At 39.8% G+C, this 21,403-nt stretch overlaps 1 protein-coding gene across 1 annotated transcript in view; it reads left to right on the top strand.

Annotated features, from left to right (window-relative positions):
• mideasb (mitotic deacetylase associated SANT domain protein b) overlaps positions 1-21,403 on the top strand; it is an 84,638-nt gene that overhangs the window by 39,326 nt on the left and 23,909 nt on the right. Inside the window, exons 8-14 of the mRNA XM_034195086.1 lie at positions 4,752-4,827; positions 8,126-8,214; positions 8,696-8,841; positions 9,900-9,987; positions 11,642-11,770; positions 12,420-12,619; positions 16,191-16,448. Of these exons, the coding sequence (XP_034050977.1) occupies positions 4,752-4,827; positions 8,126-8,214; positions 8,696-8,841; positions 9,900-9,987; positions 11,642-11,770; positions 12,420-12,619; positions 16,191-16,448 (986 nt within the window). The remainder of the gene's footprint in view (positions 1-4,751; positions 4,828-8,125; positions 8,215-8,695; positions 8,842-9,899; positions 9,988-11,641; positions 11,771-12,419; positions 12,620-16,190; positions 16,449-21,403) is intronic.

The following is a 21,403-nucleotide window of genomic DNA, read 5'->3' as shown; positions in this document are numbered from 1 at the left end:
TACAGCAGGATGAATATGTTAGTTTAAATGAGTCAACACCCCCCGAGTCACACTAACTGTCAGAATGCTCGTAGCACGGGCCGAGGCGGAGGATTAGCAGCAATCTTCCATTCCAGCTTATTAATTAATCAAAAACCCAGACAGAGCTTTAATCATTTGAAAGCTTGACTCTTAGTCTTGTCCATCCAAATTGGAAGTCCCAAAAACCAGTTTTATTTGTTATTATCTATCGTCCACCTGGTCGTTACTGTGAGTTTCTCTGTGAATTTTCAGACCTTTTGTCTGACTTAGTGCTTAGCTCAGATAAGATAATTATAGTGGGCGATTTTAACATCCACACAGATGCTGAGAATGACAGCCTCAACACTGCATTTAATCTATTATTAGACTCACTTGGCTTTGCTCAAAAAGTAAATGAGTCCACCCACCACTTTAATCATATCTTACATCTTGTTCTGACTTATGGTATGGAAATAGAAGACTTAACAGTATTCCCTGAAAACTCCCTTCTGTCTGATCATTTCTTAATAACATTTACATTTACTCTGATGGACTACCCAGCAGTGGGGAATAAGTTTCATTACACTAGAAGTCTTTCAGAAAGCGCTGTAACTAGGTTTAAGGATATGATTCCTTCTTTATGTTCTCTAATGCCATATACCAACACAGTGCAGAGTAGCTACCTAAACTCTGTAAGTGAGATAGAGTATCTCGTCAATAGTTTTACATCCTCATTGAAGACAACTTTGGATGCTGTAGCTCCTCTGAAAAGAGAGCTTTAAATCAGAAGTGCCTGACTCCGTGGTATAACTCACAAACTCGTAGCTTAAAGCAGATAACCCGTAAGTTGGAGAGGAAATGGCGTCTCACTAATTTAGAAGATCTTCACTTAGCCTGGAAAAAGAGTCTGTTGCTCTATAAAAAGCCCTCCGTAAAGCTAGGACATCTTTCTACTCATCACTAATTGAAGAAAATAAGAACAATCCCAGGTTTCTTTTCAGCACTGTAGCCAGGCTGACAGAGTCAGAGCTCTATTGAGCCAAGTATTCCTTAACTAGTAATGACTTCATGACTTTCTTTGCTAACAAATTTTAACTATTAGAGAAAAAATTACTCATAACCATCCCAAAGACACATCATTATCTTTGGCTGCTTTCAGTGATGCCTGTATTTGGTTAGACTCTTTCTCTCCGATTGTTCTGTCCGAGTTATTTTCATTAGTTACTTCATCCAAACCATCAACATGTTTATTAGACCCCATTCCTACCAGGCTGCTCAAGGAAGCCCTACCATTATTTAATGCTTCGATCTTAAATATGATCAATCTATCTTTGTTAGTTGGCTATGTACCACAGGCTTTTAAGGTGGCAGTAATTAAACCATTACTTAAAAAGCCATCACTTGACCCAGCTATCTTAGCTAATTATAGGCCAATCTCCAACCTTCCTTTTCTCTCAAAAATTCTTGAAAGGGTAGTTGTAAAACAGCTAACTGATCATTTGCAGAGGAATGGTCTATTTGAAGAGTTTCAGTCAGGTTTTAGAATTCATCATAGTACAGAAACAGCATTAGTGAAGGTTACAAATGATCTTCTTATGGCCTCGGACAGTGGACTCATCTCTGTGCTTGTTCTGTTAGACCTCAGTGCTGCTTTTGATACTGTTGACCATAAAATTTTATTACAGAGATTAGAGCATGCCATAGATATTAAAGGCACTGCGCTGCGGTGGTTTGAATCATATTTGTCTAATAGATTACAATTTGTTCATGTAAATGGGGAATCTTCTTCACAGACTAAAGTTAATTATGGAGTTCCACAAGGTTCTGTGCTAGGACCAATTTTATTCACTTTATACATGCTTCCCTTAAGCAGTATTATTAGATGGTATTGCTTAAATTTTCATTGTTACGCAGATGATACCCAGCTTTATCTATCCATGAAGCCAGAGGACACACACCAATTAGCTAAACTGCAGGATTGTCTTACAGACATAAAGACATGGATGACCTCTAATTTCCTGCTTTTAAACTCAGATAAAACTGAAGTTATTGTACTTGGCCCCACAAATCTTAGAAACATGGTGTCTAACCAGATCCTTACTCTGGATGGCATTACCCTGAGCTCTAGTAATACTGTGAGAAATCTTGGAGTCATTTTTGATCAGGATATGTCATTCAAAGCGCATATTAAACATATGTAGGACTGCTTTTTTGCATTTATGCAATATCTCTAAAATCAGAAAGGTCTTGTCTCAGAGTGATGCTGAAAAACTAATTCATGCATTTATTTCCTCTAGGCTGGACTATTGTAATTCATTATTATCAGGTTGTCCTAAAAGTTCCCTAAAAAGCCTTCAGTTAATTCAAAATGCTGCAGCTAGAGTACTGATGGGGACTAGAAGGAGAGAGCATATCTCACCCATATTGGCCTCTCTTCATTGGCTTCCTGTTAATTCTAGAATAGAATTTAAAATTCTTCTTCTTACTTAGAAGGTTTTGAATAATCAGGTCCCATCTTATCTTAGGGACCTCGTAGTACCATATCACCCCAATAGAGCGCTTCGCTCTCAGACTGCAGGCTTACTTGTAGTTCCTAGGGTTTGTAAGAGTAGAATGGGAGGCAGAGCCTTCAGCTTTCAGGCTCCTCTCCTGTGGAACCAGCTCCCAATTCAGATCAGGGAGACAGACACCCTCTCTACTTGTAAGATTAGGCTTAAAACTTTCCTTTTTGCTAAAGCTTATAGTTAGGGCTGGATCAGGTGACCCTGAACCATCCCTTAGTTATGCTGCTATAGACGTAGACTGCTGGGGGGTTCCCATGATGCATTGTTTCTTTCTCTTTTTGCTCTGTATGCACCACTCTGCATTTACTCATTAGTGATCGATCTCTGCTCCCCTCCACAGCATGTCTTTTTCCTGGTTCTCTCCCTCAGCCCCAACCAGTCCCAGCAGAAGACTGCCCCCTCCCTGAGCCTGGTTCTGCTGGAGGTTTCTTCCTGTTAAAAGGGAGTTTTTCCTTCCCACTGTAGCCAAGTGCTTGCTCACAGGGGGTCGTTTTGACCGTTGGGGTTTTACATAATTATTGTATGGCCTTGCCTTACGATATAAAGCGCCTTGGGGCAACTGTTTGTTGTGATTTGGCGCTATATAAAAAAAATTAATTGATTGACGTTTCTTGTAATTTACTCACAAGTCTAAATCCGTCCATTAATTCTGGCCACTGATTGGCTGAAACCTGCAGTCCTCAAGCAGACAGATTGTTTCATTCGCACACAGAGTAAATCTAACCTGTTCATTTCAGTCCGATTGACCATCACAGTCTGACGGTCACGTATCCACATAATAAAGTATCCTGATTTTGGAAAACATCTAAAAATACATTAGTTCCTTGGCTTGGCTGGAAACATAGCATTTAAAAACAAGTCCCTCTGTGTTTTTTTCTGCTGCAGGTGCGTTTCTCAGACGATGCCCGTGTCGCACTTTGATCACACAGAAGCGCTATGATGATTTAAACTTTTAAAGCACCGTCGCTGTGATCATCAGACGACCTAATCGATCAATCCGGTGTGATCCGAATGAAATGCTGACGGTGCTTTAAAATTGAAATCATCAGAGTTTTATTATTCAGGTTTGTGATGACCTGATCAGACCAGAAAGCAGCTGGCACTTTAAAAGTTTAAAGACCTACAGCACTTCATTCATTCATGGCAGCATTTCCCACAGCCAGTCAACTCATCAGCATTCTGTACACAATGAAAATGGTCCACCAAGATAAAAAAAAACAAAATAATGTTAAATTACTCTGTTTCTAACCTGCACCACACCGTGCAGTACCGACCCGAACCACTCTGTGGAAACAGGGCTGTCAGCATACGCTGGTTAATCGCCAAAATGTGACAGCTGCATTAACTTATTAGACATACACCAGCGTGTGCCAGTGTTTTTAATACGGTCAGTATATGCAGGCTAAATCGTCAAGGTGTGCTGGTGACTTCCCTCCAAGTATATGAGTGATTCTTAGACTACGGGCACTTATTATGTCCTTTGATCATATTGTATGAAAAACAGAAAAAAGGGGAAATTTCACACTTTTATTGTTATCTTTACAATGAAAGTGTGTTAAGAAATTTGTTCTAGTAGTCTAGTAGTTTGTATGAAAGATTGTTTGGGTAGTTTCTATGGAGATAAACAGTGACATCAGAGCACATGTATATAGTGCCAAATCACAACAAACAGTTGCCCCAAGGCGCTTTATATTGTAAGGCAATGGTGTGGTGGAAATTACATTTACAAGGCCAATAGTGCCCGTAGTTAAAGAATCACCCATAAACGTGTACTATTAGGACCTTCATTCAGATGAGCAGCAGAGCTGCCAGAGATCTGTGTGGCAGTACTGATAGAGATTTGATGGCTGAGTGAGCAATGCTGGCTCGTTGTCAAGGAAACTAACAGAGGTGGTGGTGGGGTTATCAAAGCGCCTACTCTCTGCAACGGTCTGGTTCATTGCTTGTTCAACATTTATGTACAGTCTCTTCTCCAAAAGCTCAAAGTCAACTCTTGCTTTGATGATGCCAGAGGTTGTTGTCTAGTAATGCCATTCACCCACCCTTTGTTTTTAGATAAAACTGCAGTTAATTTTGATAGTAGGATACATCTACTGTTCAATAGACTGGAAGATTAAAGTCAGGACGTTAAATGTTCACAAATAGGCCGTATGTTGTTTTAAACATTGCTATAACTTTGTTTCTCAGGGGGCTCTGTCTCTGCTGATGCTGAGAAATCCAGTTTTCCCAAAATCACATCATCTATCCAACTATCACTACTCAGGTTGGTTTTTGTAAAATATCATTTGTTAGTATTCTTATGTTTATTTGTTTTTCTTGTACGTTTTATATTCATTGCTCATTGTGTGATTTTCTGATCTATGGTGATTCTTAGATAATCATAGATTTAAAAAAAAAATTTTAAAACATAAATATTGATTCTGAAATACTTCCAATTTCTTAATTTTGTGTTATCCATGAATTATATAGTCTTATATGAGAAATGGCACATGGCTGATTTTATAAACATTCAAAACAATTGTTGAGAACGGTTTGTAACCTGTGTGTGGGTCGAAGTTTGTTTATTGTTTGGGTATTTGTGATTTGATTCATAATCGACTGTAGTCAAGGACTTTATGGTAAAAGTGTTTCTGCACCAAATGCTGCTTCTATCTTTGTGATAGAAACCTGTGTCTGTGAGTATTTATATCTCATTAACCCTCAAGCGACCAAGCTATTTTAGCGACTAACTAATATGACTGAGTGGGGTCATTTATGACACACACCAATTACCTTGTCTGTTATGTCATTTAAAATGCACATTACCTTTATTTCCTTGCATTTTATTTCTTTGCATCAAAAATGAAAACAATACATCATAAAAAGTAACGTTTCGTTGAGTACAATGTGGTAGGATAGCATCACACTATTCTATAAGGAGTCTATATCAGGGCGGTCCAACATAGATTAGATTTTCGCTGTCTGATGCTGACACATCTCCATCAATGGAGCGATTTTCATCCTCACTCTGGGCATTATGAATCAGTCTCAATTGTTGTGCAGCTGTAAATCTTGTTATTCTACATCTGTTGGTCATGCTTCCCTGCTAAACAGTAAAACCTAATGATTAGAGTTGGCAAGTTGCAATACCATTTGAAGCTATAATGTCAAAAATCTGATAGATCTTCCTAGGGGGTCATAAGTGACCCCGCACAAGTTTGGATTATAGTTGCCACACGGATCGGTCGATGCTTGCAAATTCTGTGAGCACATGCAGGACAAATAGATTGAGAAATTCGTGGTAGGAAACATTTTTCCCATTTGAATTGGAGGAATGGTGCACAAACATATATGCCAGAGCTCGTAAATGACCCCACTCGGTTGCTTGGGGGTTAATGACTCTGGACCAGTTTGCAAGTAGTTGTGAAGCTAATTGTGAAGCAAGTTGTTTTGGGAGTTTGGATTATAAGTTTAATGTAGGGGTGTAATCATACAGTCACAACTAAATAGTATAATTCCAATATTTTTAAAAAGCTTCATTTGAAAAGCCTCTATTCTGAATATTTTGATTCCGGAGAAGAAATTTTCCCAGATATTAATGGGCTTGACCAGCAGGTACCACTATTTTTACTGCCCGTTGTTCAGTTTACATGGTGCTTAACTACTTGGGGTTGGGGGGGGTTAGGGATGGTTATTGATAAGATTTTATCTATTGATGCCATTATCGTTTCCGCTTATTGATCAGATGCCTTATCGATTCCCTTATCAATACCTCTTGTGAATTTTCTGTTTTCTATGTCAACATTTTATTGAGTCTTAAAGTAAGTATGAATTTGGTCACTGGATCCTTGATCTCTGGACATAAGTAGAAATAAAATCTGTAGTTTTTCTCTAGAGCATTTCCTTTTAGACATTAATGGCACAAATGTAACTCCATACCTCTGATCTGAACTCTTGCGAACGGCTGCACTGCACATCAACATCAGTATCATTCATAAAGAGCAGAGCTTTGAAGTTATTACTTCCGGCTGTGGTGTAACTTGGCTCGGCAAAGAGCGGCGCAGCGTTTTGAGCTGTGCAAACAGAACAGAGGATGATTCTCGTTTCTTGATCGTAACAAGACAAGAGTCCCAGTTAGTGACTTTAAGCCACACAAAAGTGACTCACGATTGACATTTTTAAATGGCTTTGAGAGGGGTTAAGAAGTGGACTTGCCGCTTATAAAAAGCAGCGAAGCAAAGAACCAACGAAGCAGTGGGTCGGAGCACTGCTTCATTGGTTCAAGCTTCAAGAACTGCCGCTGCAGAAGCGGTTGATTGCAGACCCTGCAGCAGGTCTATAATCAACGTAGAGAAATGATCATTTTCCCGATAAAACAACGGCCGCGCTGAAGGACCAATAAGGGAATCGTTAAGCAAAAACGCTATTGATGTCGGTGGATCGAATCATTTCTTAACGATTCACGAAAAGAACCGGTTCTTGACACCCATTCCTAGGGGGATTAAAGAAAATGGGAAGCACATCCCAAACGGTCGATACCAGCTGATAACCGTCATATGGTAATGCTAATATTTGACCGAATACGGTAATACAACATAGTAAAAAATGTGATAATTCCCAGAAAACCTTCTGAGAGATGAAATTTTCCAAAATGTACCTTAGATTCTTCAGCAATTCTATTAGGAACAAATTGAAATGATGGCATTTGGTATTTAGTGGTCCCTGGTTGCGACCTTACAATCACTTCAAAAAATTTTAATGAATTTAGATTAGCTGCTTTTATTTATTTATTTTTGAGTCACATCAAAACACGCTGGCCTTCAGAAAATCTTATTACAAAGGATGCGAGATGCAAAAATGATAGATTGAGCAAAAAAAAAGTGGATTGATATCATAAATGAGGCAGGTCCCGACCAGAATACTGCAAAAATTGTCAAAGATTGTCCTAGTTGAAGGGAGTCCATTGATAGCCAATTTTTTCAAAGTTATTGTTTATCGATTTTGCTCTGGAATTAACTGTGTACTATACTGACCAAAAGAGTCGATGCATTTGCTGGCTTTACTGCAAAGAAGATAACTGTCAGTGGAAAATGTTGTTTGAGAGTCCACTCAACATACTGAGACTGCAGGAAAGGAAACAAGTAGGAGGGAGGGCACAACTACAAACAGATCTTTCGTGGGTTCAGCAGAATCACATTCTGTCGTTGCATTTTCCTACAGGTACATGTAAGCTCCAATTGGAGCCTCTGCAGGTTGTACGGTGCTGGAGGAGCAACCGGCGGCATTCAGTGCCTGAACACGCCTTTAGCCCCCTGCTTAAATCTAAGCAAAGCAGTTTTGGCCCTGAGAGTGTGGTGAGGGACATTTGTGGATGACTGGAGGATTGTCAGGGTCAATGTAATGGCTGGAAGGGAGGTGGGGGTGGGTTACAACATGTGGTTAATCCCAAAAGGAAGACAAGAGAGCTGTTGTTCATCTAGTCATTTTTGTATCATGCGTTTTAACGGTTTCGGGGGCGGGGGGTTATCGCTCTTGACGTTTGTCTCTAATCACGCATCACGTCTGTCAAAATTGTCCCTTAGGATCAGACAGCTGGACAGCGACTGAAAGACGTCACTTCAACAAAGGTATTGCTGCCTACAAGAAGGACTTCCTCATGGTGCAGAAACAGGTATTTCTACTTGTGCTGCAAAACAACCTTGTCATTTAAAAATGGCTAAAATGATTGTGCACATGATTTTTTGTCTTTGCCCAAATTATTGAATCCGTCTTTCCTTTATGACGATCACACACAAAAACTGCACTTCACCCCTTGAGACCCAGTGGTGCTGATGTGCTCTAATCCATTAAAAATAAATAAGAGGGAGAGAAATGGAAGAAGAAACTACTTTTCTTCCCATCCACTTACGCCTCTGCATCCACTTTACTGATTGTCGATCTGTGTGCTTTTCACCAAAGCAGCATCCGATTAAACAAACAGCCTCTAAATGAAGGCATCTTGCCTGCTCTTGTTAACCATAGTTGTCCCTGTGCTGAGTCATGGATTTGCATGAAAGCCAGTCTTAATAACTGGAAATACTTGAAGCTTTGAAGTACTCTGAGTGCGAGAGAGCTGACATAGATTTAACAGCCAGTCTGGTCACGTTCCACAGGTGACCACGAAGACTGTGGCGCAGTGTGTGGAGTTTTACTATACCTACAAGAAACACGTCAAGATCGGCCGCAGTGGGACACCGATCTATGGCAAGGCAGATCTTTTTGAGAGCAGACGACTGACGAGGATGACCACAAGGATAAGGTAAGTCCAAAGCAGAGTTAATATCTGCTGTATAATTAATTGTAGGGTTGCTAATGCATACATATGAACGGTTGTGTACTAACTGTATTATTAAATTAGTCCCTCATAAAGACTTATTTTGTGAGACTTAAGTGTCCTGATTTGAATTAGAAGACATACATCTTACATATATCTACAAGCAGTTGTTGATTTAAAATGTTTCTACAAGAAACTGGTTCATAAAATCCTTGAGTTATCTTGGAGTGGTATCACCATTGGAGTGACCACCTGTTTGGCAGCAGGTATTTTAGTCTAGTTGGAAATGAAAAAATGACTCCTTGATTACTGGGTGAAATGAATAGACTTGAAACAGGAGTGCACTGCTTAGAAACAATCCAACAATCAGTGAAAATTTACTATTCAATCATTCAGCCATGAGGAATACAAGCAGTGGCATCTCTCTCCACAATGGTGCATTCAGTGTCCTCAGCTTATAGGAGCAGATTTGTACAAATGAGAACATTCAGGTGCAGTTTCACTTGTTGTCATAGTGATAAATATGGGGCAAAGGTTGAATCTACCTCAAGATCTTCGTAACAATGTTCCAAATTAGATCCGAATTCAAAATGCCAACTACTGCATACCTTGGGTGGAGTTCTCCTTACGCGTTTCAGAACAGGATGCCGTATTTTTTAGAGTATAAGTCACATCGGAGTGTATTTTGCACCCGTTAACCAGTTCACCTTTTTTCTATAGTATTAGGTCTTTAATTCCTGGAAAAGTCTGGCATAGTCATAAAAATTATTGTTAATAACATGTTTTTTTAATTTATTTTTGTTTGTTCTCTTTTGTATATGTCGTATCCAGGATTTCCCAAAGTAGTAAAAAAAAACAGATTTATACTCCAGAAAATACAGAAATTATTGCTGTCAGAGGCTAAATATCTACAACTACAGTTATTCCAACAGGTCAAAACCTGCAGTGGCATTCCATCACTCTATGGAAATGCTGTCATAGTGTTATGTCAACATTCTCAAAATATCACTCATCTTTTGCGCAAATCCATAATGGGCACCCAGGTTGTGTGAAAGATGTGCCGTGGTAAACTCTCAAGAGTTCACCTTCACTTTAAATGATGAGGCAAAGTGCCCTGTTAATGAGTTGCCTGTCAGGTTGCACATTAGATCTAACCAAACACTTGAGGCAGCAAGGTGTCTATCTTGCATTCTTCGAGCCAAGTGTCATCAGTCAGAGTAAATGGCACCTTGAGTGCAGCCAGGGACAGCTGGCCTCCACACACTCTTCTCATCGCCAGTAAAGACAAAGCTGACCAAGAAGGACAGAAGTGGCATTTGTGGAGAAAGAAGTATATTCCTTATCTCTCGTCAAGTCACTGTCATACACGAAGGCAAGATTTTATTTGCTTTTTTTAAGTTTATCCCAAACGTTTGACGAATTTAAGGTACTTTTATAGTAACAGTTAGTACTGTGCCCATAGATAGTTAATCTGCATTTTTGTTTCTGCTATTTTAAGTTTGCATGCTTTGATGGTTAAAACTAACTTTTGGATGAAGTATTTTGTAATGGTGGGATTCGTGTGCAACTTCCACCTTGATTAGTAAATACAAAACTATAGATGCTCTGTGTCTGCTACCAAAATTTAAAGGAGAAACGCAGAGCACCGCGTGTTGGCTGCCCCATTAAAAAAAAAAGGCACGTTAATGACAAACAAACACTGTCTGTGTGAAGCGGTGGACGATTCTCGCAGAATCGCATAGCGAGAGGATAGGTAACGTAGCTGACAGCACAGTAGAACTGCTGGATGTTGCATTTCTTCTTGTGTAGTAGACGAAAATGAGGAGGGAGTTTTTTATTTTTGTTTTTTTATTTCTTGCAAAACATTTTCATCTCGTTTTTATTCGCCAACAATAATGCACATTTGCATAGTTTTAGTCATTGTTTGTAGAACATCGGTGCCGTCTTGTCGTCATCGTCTTAGTCGTGGGAAAAAGGGTTGTTGACGAACATATTTCGTCTCATTTCATTTGACAAAATTAACACTTCTTCCATCTTGCAGTGGATCCTCCATGTTTTACACTGAATGCCCTTCTGACAGCTCCAGGTGTACAAAGAGAACTTTATGAACTTTATGAATGTTCAGTTAGGATTAAAAGAATAAAGCAGGAATGAGAATTCATGCAGTTACGCAAGTGTAGCAGTTTTTAAATTTGTGGTGCTGTTCATCTTTTGTCTGCCTGTGGAAGTTATAAGATGGTTGATCAATATCAACAAAACAAAATCCTTGCAGTGTGACTTGAATGTTTTGTTTTACCATACTTTCCAGACTATAAGTTGCGTTACTTTTTTGTCATTATCTTTTCTTTTTTTTTCACTAATTTAAGAGGTCCTGCCAATTTAATATTCTCAAGTGACTTGTATGGGGAAAAATACTGCATTATCATCTATGGTCTATAAGATGGCACAGTCTACACAAGTTGCTCCTGTATACTGAAAGACGTACTTGTGTTACACTGAATGTGGCTGTATTGTAGCATTAAACTAGATGCCAACTGCTTTAAATGAGGAGATCTGAATGATAAAGCAAATTTAAGAAATCATGCTCTCAAACTGGAAAGACTACATCGACAACTTTGATACTACTTGGCACAATACTATTTTGCCAAAACTTCAAGAACCAAATAACTGGAACTGTGATGGTTGAATAAAACTAGTATAAATCACGGCACTTTCCAAAAGTAACCTCCACTTGTGAACACATTGCAAATGTTTATTTGATGTGGATTGTCCGTCCTTTGGTCAGCAGAACTCTCAGAGATTAGAGCCACAGAGGGAGGAGGACGGCAGCAAGTGGGAAGGGTCAGCTGACAGGAAAACAGGATGTCTGCCCACCAGAGCGGCGGTGCCGCCGCCGCTGGAGTCCACTGACAATGTGAGTATCACCCTGTAATGGTAGACTTGCTGCTCCAGATGTCCCTTTGATCTTCAGCAGTTTGGTGTAAATTTAGATTTGGTTATGTTGAAGATGGGTAACCAACATTTGTCCACTTTAATGAAGCCATTTAAGTCAACATTTGAATGCTCCACCCACTGCTAGCACAATAAACCTCTACATTTATTTAGGAACATGAATATTCAGACTTTTTTTTTTGCACACACCCCACATAAAGAGATGAAACCTTATTGAAATGTGTTGTTATGAACCCAATTCAGTCTGGATGTGTTTGTCCTTTTCAACTCTGGCCCACTTCTCCCAGTGGAGAGGGGTTGGTTTTGCTGCCCCCTGCTGGATTTCATTTTTAAAGTAAATATCTTGGCTGCAATTGGTTTGTGGGGATTGTGTAAGAAGATGAGTGCAAACAATGACTCCGCAAGACACCTTTGTCCTCGTGAATGTACAACTGATAAGTTCATTTTAAAAACTGCGAGGCGGTTTTGAGTTGGTGTCGATACAGATTGTTCTTTTTTTGTTTGTTTTCTTATGAAGCACCAATTTTCTGTCACACTCTTGCCTTTCATATCTGGGTTAATGTCTTTTTGCATTGATGAACGCACTTCACACTTCTTTGCTGCCCCTGTAGCCCGGGACCGTCCTGATCATGAAAGCCCAGGAGGACGCGGGGAAGGACCAGCCCACGTCTCGGGTCATCCAACCCCCTCAGCTACCCCCTCCCACCTCTAAACCGCACTACGGCGGCAACGCACACAAGCCCAGTCCGCCGGCAGGCAACAAAGGTGGAACTAACCAGGAGGGAGCGTTCCCTTGCAAAAAATGTGGCAGGTCAGTCATCAGAAATGTCATGCCGGTCTTTGGCGGGGACACATCGACACGGCTCTGTTTACAAAGATGCTGCATTCTGACAGCGGCGAACTCTGGTATTTAAGCGGCCACTTAAACCTCCTTTAGGATTATGCATTATATTTTTGGTAAATAGACTCAATCATCTCAGGAGTGTTGCGGCAGCAAAGAAGCAAACCGTCATGTCAGGTTTTGATTAAATACCAGCTCCTCTGGCAACACAGGACCTGTTGTTGCCAACTGTGTCCTAGCAACTGAAACACAGACTAGACATGGCACATTGTGCCACTCTCAAAGCGACGCTATCCAGTGACCAAACACGAGCTCCCCTCGCCTGTTAGATACAGGTCAGCCTCCAATAAAATATCTGAGAGGAAGTCTGGCGTCAGTTACGTTATGAAAATTGCACGATTTTTAGAAAAGGTTTTTTTGGTCAGTCTGTCTATTTCTGCACAAGTCGTGCAGCTGCAGCTACCAGGTCATATTCATTTGTTTGACATAGTATTGGCTAAAGGCAAACACAGTCAAGGTTTTAAAGATGAGGACCTGACAAAACATCAGCAAGAGTCTCCACAAATTATCACAACATTCGTATGAAATGTCACGAAAGATGTTGCGATGTTGGGGCCACCACTTCCAAATAAGACACATGCATCAATTCAAGAACAGGAAGTCTCATGAAAAATGTTTTGCAAGTTGAAAAACGTTTGCAAACACAGAATGCACACAACCTGGAGCACACGCAACAATTTAATTGGATAATTTTGTTGTTCTGAATTTAGACGGAACTTGCTAACACAGAAATGCTTTGCAAAGCTTCACAACAGAAGGACTCTTAATACAAGTAGAAGTTACTGCACAGAAAACTTTAACTGACTTCTACTATTCAGTGCATTTCAAATAAAGTAAACGTAGCAATAGCTAGTATAACAGTAAAATTGTGAATAAAATATATACTTGAGTACTGAACGGTCCATCACTTGCATACTTTATTCACTTATGTACTTTCTTATCCATCACTTAAAGTCCTCTGGGAAGAAAGCGCTGTTTGTGTTGCGAGTTCTTCCTTTGTGTTGTGAAGCTTTGCAAAGCGTTTGTGTGCTTTTCCAGCAGACATGTTATCAAATTAAATTGTATGTGTTGCAGGTTCCATTTGTTTGTGTTCTCTGACTGCAAAGTTTTCTTTTAGTTTTTTGCTTTTTTCTTCAATTTGCAAAATGTTTTTGCAAGCAACTACATATTGTCAAATTGATGCAGATGTTTTTAGCGTTTGTACGTTTTCTGCTTTTGCTGGTGTTGTGGCCCCTACTGGCCACCGTATGATGCCAATGCAACATGCCACAATGTGTAAAGGTACAATCATTCTTGATTTGAAAAACATATGTTTGTGTCTGTTTTTCCATCCTCTCCATTTGAACATTTGTACTATATATAAAAAACTGTCGCCATGAATTGAATGTATTCAACTTTTAAATTGCAACATTAAATCACATCACAGCCCTTATGGAATGGGAGTTTACCACCTTGTATTTTTGATGATTGATGGCTTGTAGATTATCAATGGTAGTCTGAACCTCAGTTGCTTTTTTATTTTTAATTCTTAACGCTGCAAATGTGCATCTCGGTGAAGCTTATTTTAGCACTTAAAACAAAAAGCTTATTGTATGTAAATAAAAACAGAATACAATGATTTGCAAATCCTCTTCAACCTATATTCAGTTGAATACACCACAAAGACAAAATATTTAATGTTCAAACTGATAAAATTTATTGTTTTTGTGCAAATATTTGCTCATTTTGAAATGGATGCCTGTAACACATTTCAAAAAAGTTGGGACGTAGCAACAAAAGACTGGGAAAGTTGATGAATGCTCAAAGAAAACCTGTTTGGAACCAGGTGAGTGTCATGATTGGGTATAAAAGGAGCATCCTCAAAAAGGCTCAGCCATTCACAAGCAAAGCTGGGGCAAGGATCACCACTTTGTGAACAACTGTGTGAAAAAATAGTCCAACAGTTTAAGAACAATGTTTCTCAACGTTCAGTTGCAAAGGAATTTAGGGATTCCATCATTTACAGTCCATAATATAATCAGAAGATTCAGAGAATCTGGAGAACTTTCTACACGTAAACGGCAAGGCCGAAAACCACCATTGAATGCCCGTGACCTTCGATCCCTCAGGCGGCACTGCATTAAAAATCGACATCATTGTGTTAAAGGATCTTACCGCGTGGGCTCAGGAACACTTCAGAAAAGCATTGTCAGTTAACACAGTTCGTCGCTACATCTACAAGTGCAAGTTAAAACTCTACCATGCAAAGCGAAAAGCCATACATCAACAACATCCAGAAACGCTGCCGCCTTCTCTGGGCCTGAGCTCATTTGAAATGGACAGACACAAAGTGGAAAAGTGTGCTGTGGTCTAATGAGTCCACATTTCAAATTGTTTTTGGAAATCATGGACGTTGTGTCCTCCGGACAAAAGAGGAAAAAGACCATCCAGATTGTTACCAGCACAAAGTTCAAAAGCCAACATCTGTGATGGTATGGGAGTGTGTTAGTGCCCATGGCATGGGCAACTTACACATCTGTGATGGCACCATCAATGCTGAGAGGTTAGCTTTACCTTAGCCTAGCTGACCTCCTCATTCCAGCTGTCCCACAAAGTGCAGACGAATCACATTCAGAGTAGCATGAAGGTCATCCCCCCCCCCCTTTTTTCCCCCAACAATGTGATCTTTCAGTTTGAGAGCATGATTTAAATTCTATCACGCCCAGCACGCCCTCCACAGATATTTTTCTTCTTCTTCTTTTTTTTTTTTTTAGGGGCTGGCATCCAGCTTTGATTGTGCCACCTTTTGCACCTTTTGAGTGTGGATTACAGGACTTCATTCATATGAGTATATAGGAGCAACTGGTCACATATCTTATAGATGATAATTCTGTATATTTTTGACCTATAAATTACAGCAACCAAATAAGTTTACTTATAGTCAGGAAAGTACTGTAGACACCTGGTGCCCCAAGACCATCAGGCCTTTAAAAGTGCTGAACAGTGCAGTTTAACCAGAGTTGACTGTAAGCTGTTGCGCCATGTGTGTAAGCCTAAATATGTCTTTAGCTGATGGCTCCTTTTGCTGAAAATGTTTCAAAATAAAAGCATTTCAACAAAAAGGCAGCAGCCATAGAGCAGCTTACTGTGGTATTGTTGTTGCATGCAATAGTTTATAAATGAACAGAACTCAGCCAACATTGACTATGGTTTCTTTAAAAACAGACTTGAACATTTTGCCGTGAAGTTGTTTAGAAATGGCAGCTGCTCCAAGCGCGATAAATGGGAACAATTCAATGCGATGACAAAAACTTTGCCAGGTAAATCCTTAGACCTGGTCCATTTTGGCGCCCACACACCTTTGCTACTTGTTGTAATCTGCACCACATATGGCCTGACTTTTATGTGTGTGTGTGTGTGTGTGTGTGTGTGTGTGTGTGTGTGTGTGTGTGTGTGTGTGTGTGTGTGTGTGTGTGTGTGTGTGTTTTCCCCACCCCCACAGGGTTTTCTACAAGGTGAAGAGTCGGAGCGCTCACATGAAGAGTCACGCCGAGCAGGAGAAGAAAGCTGCAGCGCAACGCCAGAAGGAGGCAGAGGAGCGTGCAGCGGCAAAGGCAGCCGCGAGGCTGCTGCCGAGGCCGCCGCCAAGGCCGCCGCCGTCCTGGCTGCACGGCAGCATAACGGGATGCGGCAGGTTTGAAGGGGACAGCACCAATGATAACTCGTCAGATGGGGACATTGAGGATGATGAAGACTGGGAGTAAGATGAAGATCTGGCTAATTGTCTCCACACGGTGGCGCTCCCTGGCTCAGCGGGGGGGAACCTTCGAAACTTTCTGTATATTTTGTGGAACTTTTTCAGGGGCAAAGTCACTCCCATGTAAGTGCTGGAGTGTGTGCGCGTGCACTGCCCAAAAAGTAACCAGTACCCCTTTACTCTGCTTGAAAAGCTTTCCCACTTACCTCTCTTGGTCACAGGGCTCGGTAATGTCAAAGCCATGCCGCTTCCCTGTGCACGGTCTGTGCCAGGCCTTCCTCAGCACTTTTTTTTTTGTTTGTTTGTTTTGGATGTCACTTTTTCAAATGGCAGGCTCGGAATGCTTTGGACCTACTGGCGGCATTCCGACTGTCCAGCGTCAGGTGAGGTTTTATGGAAGTACACGGCGCGGTGTTGAAATGTGACAGCTGGGGAAGTGTGGCGAGGCAAACAAGTCCCCCCGGTGTTTGGTTTCTCCTCCACACGGGTAGATCACACAACAGACGGACAGTTGGGTGGCATGTGCAGAATGTTGCCTCTGTTTCACTGTGTTCCTCCGCTGCCGGCTGCCATAAGCGCTCTCATACACGTGATGTTCCCGCTGTCTCTGAGCGTCGTTTGTTTGGGTTTTAGTTCTGTGAATCCCCACTGCAATGGTCCTCATTATTATTATCATCATTATTTTTTTTTTTTTTACATATATAGTTCCCAGTTTGCTCCTCACTGTTGATGCCTTGGATGTTTTTGATGTTTTTTTTAAAACCTTGAAATGACAATCAGTTTTACACTTTGTTTTTTAATCTATAATATATACAGGTAAATGTCGTCGTCTCCTGTGTAGCTATACATAGTTGTTGTTTTTGTGAATATTCTTGTTGAGGATTTATTATTATTATTGTTGTTGTTGTAACTGGGTTTTGGGCTTGCAATTTGAGCGCTTTTTGCCGTACTGTTAATAGCTTTCCTTTTTTATTATTATTATTATTATTTTTATTTAAACAACAACAGCAGAAATACTTGTTGCCTGGTTGTTGTAACTGTGAGGTTTTTCAAAACTAGAAATGAAGGCAGAAACAGACGTGCAATAGAACAAGTTGACTCCTGTTACCAGAATTCCACGCCTCCCGCATGTGTCGTCCTCATGGCCAGCTGTTCTGGATGCCTTGTTTGTCAGCCCAGTAACTGACGGGAGGCACCATCCTGGACTGTTAAAACACCGTGCCGCTGGCGATGCACATGGCAATGCAGAAAATGCGACAAACAGCACAAATAATTGTATTTGTTCTCTACTACTCTGTCGGTCACGGGCTTTCAAACGCAAGTATTTGAAAAATAACCAGATTTTTTTTTTTTTTTACTGGTTCAACTAACAAGTACATTTAGAATTTTTGACAACGTTAAAAGTACTGTGCAAAACGTTTAGGCAGCCCATATATTCTAGACAGATGTGACACTTTTTCAAAAGCAAAATGTTCAAACATGAGTTTAAAATAATTAAAATTTTGGCTATTTATTTGTGGGTGTGCCTGACTGAACAAATAATTTGTAATTGTGAAACTGAACTGTGATCAACCAGATTTTTCTCCTAAATTTGGGCTATATATATATATATATATAGTTCAAATTTTTCCATGCTTTTAAAGTTTTTGCACAGTAACATTTACAGTTAAGTAATCTTTACCCAACACTTTAAATGTCTTGATTGACATTTAATGCTGGAAAAATAAAATGAACGGTTTCTTTCTTTACGCTGGTCTACAGTTGAAATGCTTCTGAAATAAATGCAGTCAAACTTTACTAATTTTGGCCCACTGAGAATAAAAGTGATGATTGAATTGGTTGATAGGCTCTAGTTTTAATATGTTACTACTATGCTACTAAAGGGTTATCTTTGATGTTTTTTTAAAGTGTTACAAAAACAGGTGAAATATTATTAAATGGTCAGAGAAACATGAAAAGACCTATGTGTACGATTTATCATGAAAACTCAACACAATATAATTATATAGACTTAAAATGTAAAAACTTAAATATCTTAGAAACAGTAGCCAACCAGTCATTTTTATTGTCATATTTGAATTCAGCATGCCCAAATCTATCGTAATAGCACATTATATTCTGAAGCAAATAACTGCTTAAAATTTGTAGACCAGTGTTATCGGCAGTACACAAACTTGTGGTACCTGAGAGGTGACGTTAAAAAAAATTGGGTGGCCACACAGTATTAATGTTAATAACAAAATAATTGAACCGTGAGTAATGACAGTGGATAAACTCTGAAATTACTGGAGTGTAGCACTATTTGTTCCAGACATTGTTACATTGATGTGCTATGTTTGACGGACTATAGTAACGAAAATGCTACCTACAAATAATGGCAACCATTTACAGAATCAACAGTTGGTACCTACTAATTTTTGGCATACCAGCGTATGGTAACGTTATCTATGGTCAATGATTTCTTTTATGACCAATCCGTAGGTAGAAGTGACATGTTTGTGTAATAATGTCTGTTTATAAGTTGAGGTACTCCCCAAGGTCCAAAATCTGGTCATTTCCAGAGAACGTTTATTGCAGCAGATGACTCCAGTGTGACACCTTAGAAACCGAGTTGAAACTTGATCTGTAGTCACATGACAGCAAAGGTCTTGAAGACACGTGCCAAGTAATAGTGTTTCTTCAACAGTTACCATGTTCCAACACATTGCAAACTTGTGGTCATGCAATAAGTATTTTGTTGCCATGCATAACATTTTTTCAAATGTCTCCTCTCCGGTGCTGCGTTGGTTTGTCGAGTGAAACTGACCACGTCGTTCGAGTCGTAAAGGTGACAGGACGGGGCTCACTTGTTTCCGTGTATTTGGAAAGCTGTTGACTCTGTGATACAAGTTGTAAAGTGAAAGTTAAACCTGAAGCACTGCCTGTAAATCGCCACGTTCAGGAAGGAAGTCATGATGTCAGTTGTGTTGTTGGCTGTTGTCAGCCCGTTATTACACAAATTGTAAAGTGTTTATGTAAAGCTTTGCTTGAGTTTACTTTGGACTGAGGAAAACGGCATGTTTTCATCCATTTATCTCTGCGGCTCTCTCTCAAACCTTTAGCCCACAACCAGCTTATGTTGCTATGGCAACAAATGTATTAAAGGGTTATTTTGTTTTAAAGGACAAACCACAGCGGGGAGTCTGTGGCAAAGTGAAACGGCTCCAGTTACATCACACGTTAACCCAGGTCTATGCACAGAATGTGTGTGTGTAAGTGTGCATGCGTGTGTGAGAGTGCTTTGAGTTTAAAAGTGTAACCGTACGCCAGTCAGCACGGAGAAAAAAAAAAAAGACTGTTCACATTTGGTATGTTAATTTATATATTTGCTGTTTATTTTGGCTTGTGTTGCAGTTGCCACAAAATAGTTTTCAGACGAATTACAGATGAAATCGAGGCCAGGATGCAAACTTTCCTTGTTTCATCCAAGTCGATTATGGGAATTTGTGATGGGGAAAGTTTTATTTAGCTAAAGATTTCAAAAATATATGAAAATTCTATGTTTGCATACTTTCTATGCTATTTTAATATGGGGTTCACACTAAGGAAAATGTTGAGGAATTTCAAGTGCTTTTTACTACAGTGTAATTTATTTGTTCCAATTTGATTTTTACCACTTGTGTTTTTAGCTTATATATACAGTCTCTGGTTTTTAGTAATGATTTATGAAGCACTGTATATTAAAGTTTTAAAGTATTTGTGACTTTATTTATTTTTGATGTCTGTCAGATTGGGTTGGAGGTCAATATGTGCATGATCCATGAAATCATCCACTGCAAGAAGAAAGGTACTGTTTGGGCTCTGTAGTACCCACAGTGAGCAGAGGATGGCGCTATAACACCAGTAAAATGTTGTGGGGTCTCACTCAGATTTGGTTTAATGGACTGTCTCCAATTTGGGCTTTTTCATCAGCTAGTATCTTAAAGGTGTCTGTTCCTTATGTTCATGAGGCTAATTTGGAACTAAAGTTCAGCACGTGTTCAAGTGTCACCTGTATTCTATTAGATGTATACAGGTGTTACATATTTAAAACACTACTTAGTCATTTCAATTTGAAAGAACACAAGCATCTGCTTGCCTTGATTAAAACCATAAAGGGGCTCTTGTTACCTGCCTGCCATAATCCTACCAACTGTAGTCTTGACAACACAATGCCTTTCACTACCTAAAACAGGATTACCTGGAAAACAGTTTGATCACTACCCCCTCCGCTGAATTTATGGCAGCATTTGCCCAATTTCATTTAAAGGCAACTGAGTTTTCAGAAGTAAATTTGTAGTACAAAGTAACTCATGAACTTTTTTGAGATGAGAGAGCCTAAATACATGTGATTGCAAGCTTGGTGGCATATTACAATCTGTTTCAATGTCCCATCGTTGTTTGCACTCATGGAGGAGTTCGTGGTAACATGGCATCGCACCGAGATTTATGTAGTTGATTATTGAGAAATTAAGGACCTTCTGAAATGGCTATATGGATGACGCGCAACCTGGGTGTGATTGGTCCAGGAATTTAATTTTAAAACAAATGATTACATTAACTTGCATTTGCGTTACTTTTCCGTGACACCATTTTGTTGTTTGCAATCAGCGAGTCGAACCAAAACCACTCCGAGCTCACAGCAGATGATGGGACCCTGAAAGACTTTCTATTGTCTTCCTGCGAAAACGTACTAGGATCTTCTGTAGAACAAACCATCTTGAATAATGTTGTAAATGTGAGTTTAAATTGAGTAAAGTCACTAGCTGGTTATCAGCAGTTTTAACTTTTCAACACATTCGCCGGTAAACAAGCTCAGTAGCCAAGCTAGCGTGGAAGCAAGTGTGTTGCCTGTGCTAGCTAGCTTGCTACAGAAAATGCTAGTCGGGTCCAAGTATTTGGACATAATTTTTCCACAGTGCAACTGAAATGAAAATATA

This window comes from Thalassophryne amazonica, chromosome 19, assembly GCF_902500255.1.
Source record: "Thalassophryne amazonica chromosome 19, fThaAma1.1, whole genome shotgun sequence".
Lineage (NCBI taxonomy): Eukaryota > Metazoa > Chordata > Actinopteri > Batrachoidiformes > Batrachoididae > Thalassophryne > Thalassophryne amazonica.
This window is presented reverse-complemented; position numbering and strand designations above follow the sequence as displayed.